The 1,998-nt window shown below is 46.7% G+C and overlaps 1 protein-coding gene across 1 annotated transcript in view; it reads left to right on the top strand.

Moving 5' to 3' along the window:
• Positions 1–1,998, top strand: part of COL4A2 (collagen type IV alpha 2 chain) — a 145,489-nt gene that overhangs the window by 137,377 nt on the left and 6,114 nt on the right. Inside the window, 4 exon segments of the mRNA XM_017736980.1 lie at positions 4–21; positions 157–255; positions 1,015–1,161; positions 1,783–1,899. Of these exon segments, the coding sequence (XP_017592469.1) occupies positions 4–21; positions 157–255; positions 1,015–1,161; positions 1,783–1,899 (381 nt within the window).

Genomic DNA, 1,998 nt, shown 5'->3' with positions numbered 1-1,998 from the left:
CTGGATTCCCTGGACTAAAAGGTAAGGATGGGAAATGCTGATCTTGGCAGGAAGCAGGCGAGCCTTCTATGCTACAGCAGCTTTAATACCGTGACTTTTGCACTCACTTGATTTGTACTGAAATGCAATAATGCCACTTGTCATTTTGCATTAAAGGTCGTAAGGGTGAACAAGGTGTCATCGGCTTTATGGGCACAGCAGGATTTCCAGGTGATTTGGGACCTATTGGACCCAAGGGAGATAGAGGAGTAACTGGTAAGTGTGTGCAGTCAGATGTGTGACTCCTTTCTAAACCACTCATTCTCCAGCTCCACAGAGCTGATCTAACTGGCCCTGCTCTGAGCAGGAGGTTGTGCTAGGAGACCTCCAGAGTCCTCTGTCCTGCATGACTGTGTGAATCCTGGCAAATTCCAGAGGACAGATGCCTGAATTTAACATGAGAAGTCAATTTTTTGCCTTTATGAATTTAATTTGTATGAGGTGCCAACTCCAAAATCAGAGCTACTTTTTGGGGTTAAAAAAAAGAATTTCTTGTCTAAATTAGTCCTCCAGAGTAGACATACTGGATATTTAAGGAGACCTTTAAAATCCATCACTCCATCTATACCATCGTGTATTTGTGTCTCTTGAAGCCCACCAAAAGATGGTGCTGCACCTCAGAGAGCTGTGGCAGTTTGGGGGGAACTTCCCGGCTTCCTGTGTCACAAATGAGGGAGCAGTAGCATCATTAACTTCCTTCTGCTTATCTGTGTACTGTCCAAGTGAAAACAATCTCTTGAAGATTATCCCATACTTGGAGATTGTCTCATCTTGGGCATCCCATACCCACACATATTTCCCCAGTATAAAACAGCTGCTATACCCAAGCTGGTTGAGTTGCAGACCATAGACCCTCTCATATGTATGCAGCCAAGTAAGAGCAACATATCTCTGGATGAAAGTACGTTAAGGAAAAATACAGGGCAGTTGGGGTTTTTTTTTAATCAAACTATCTCATCCCCCTTCTAATGACAGGCTTCCAGGGACCTCCAGGCTCTCCTGGGCTGCCCCCTCTTCCTCCAAGGCTGGTTGCTGAGCAAGGTTCACCAGGTCCTCGTGGAAATATAGGACCTCAGGGAAGCCCAGGAGATATGGGACCTCAGGGCCCACCAGGAGATCCAGGTAGGAATCACACATTCAGACTGCAAGCTGTTCCCCTTAGCAGAATGAGGCCACCAGAGCACTGCTTGTCTGTAAGCCAGAAAGGAGAGTCAATTTTTGGTCTTCCAAAGCTGGGGCTTCAGCTTTTTTCCTCCTCCTAGCATTCAGAGCGTAAGCAAAACAGGAGAAAACTTTGGCAACACTCATGTAGCCAAATCTACACAGTAACACTCAGTAGCCAAAGCAACATCAGATATGGACCTGGCACAAACCAAGACTGAACGTGTTTGGTGGGAAAGTGCACATCCTTGTGGGAATGCTGTCAACTCAGGGAATAATGTAGTGTTAGTGACATATGGAGCTGATGCAGTGCAACTTTTGCCATGAGCCTCATCAGAGATAAGTGGTGCCAAGAGTGAAGAATTAGGGTTGTGGGGCTCATGTTGTCTTGATCCCAGCAACCTTTTCCAATGAACTTAGTGCTTTTTGCCTGAGCAAGTACCACAGGATCTTGCCTTCAGTGTAAATTAGTAAACCCAGCAGACAGGACCAAACATACGCAAGTAGAGCACATGTTAACAAGGTGGGATGGGCATGTTGATATGTCTGCAGTCACTGTGCTTACAACCATTGTTGTGTAAGGTTTCAGAGGCTCACCTGGAGAGCCAGGACTCCAGGGCAGGGGTGGCATTCCAGCTCCTCCTGGTTCCAGAGGGGAACAAGGAGGAATGGGATTTCAGGGTCCGGTGGGATTTGAAGGTAAGAGATATCACACTTCTTCCCTCTTTCTCATTTCTCTGCACTAAATTGCTCTGTAGTTACTGCATCAGTGGAAGGAGAGGGGAGGGGAGGGGAGAG

Source organism: Corvus brachyrhynchos, unplaced genomic scaffold, assembly GCF_000691975.1.
Source record: "Corvus brachyrhynchos isolate BGI_N302 unplaced genomic scaffold, ASM69197v1 scaffold83, whole genome shotgun sequence".
NCBI lineage: Eukaryota > Metazoa > Chordata > Aves > Passeriformes > Corvidae > Corvus > Corvus brachyrhynchos.
The sequence above is the reverse complement of the archived record's forward strand: the minus strand, read 5'-3'. Positions and strand labels throughout refer to the sequence as shown.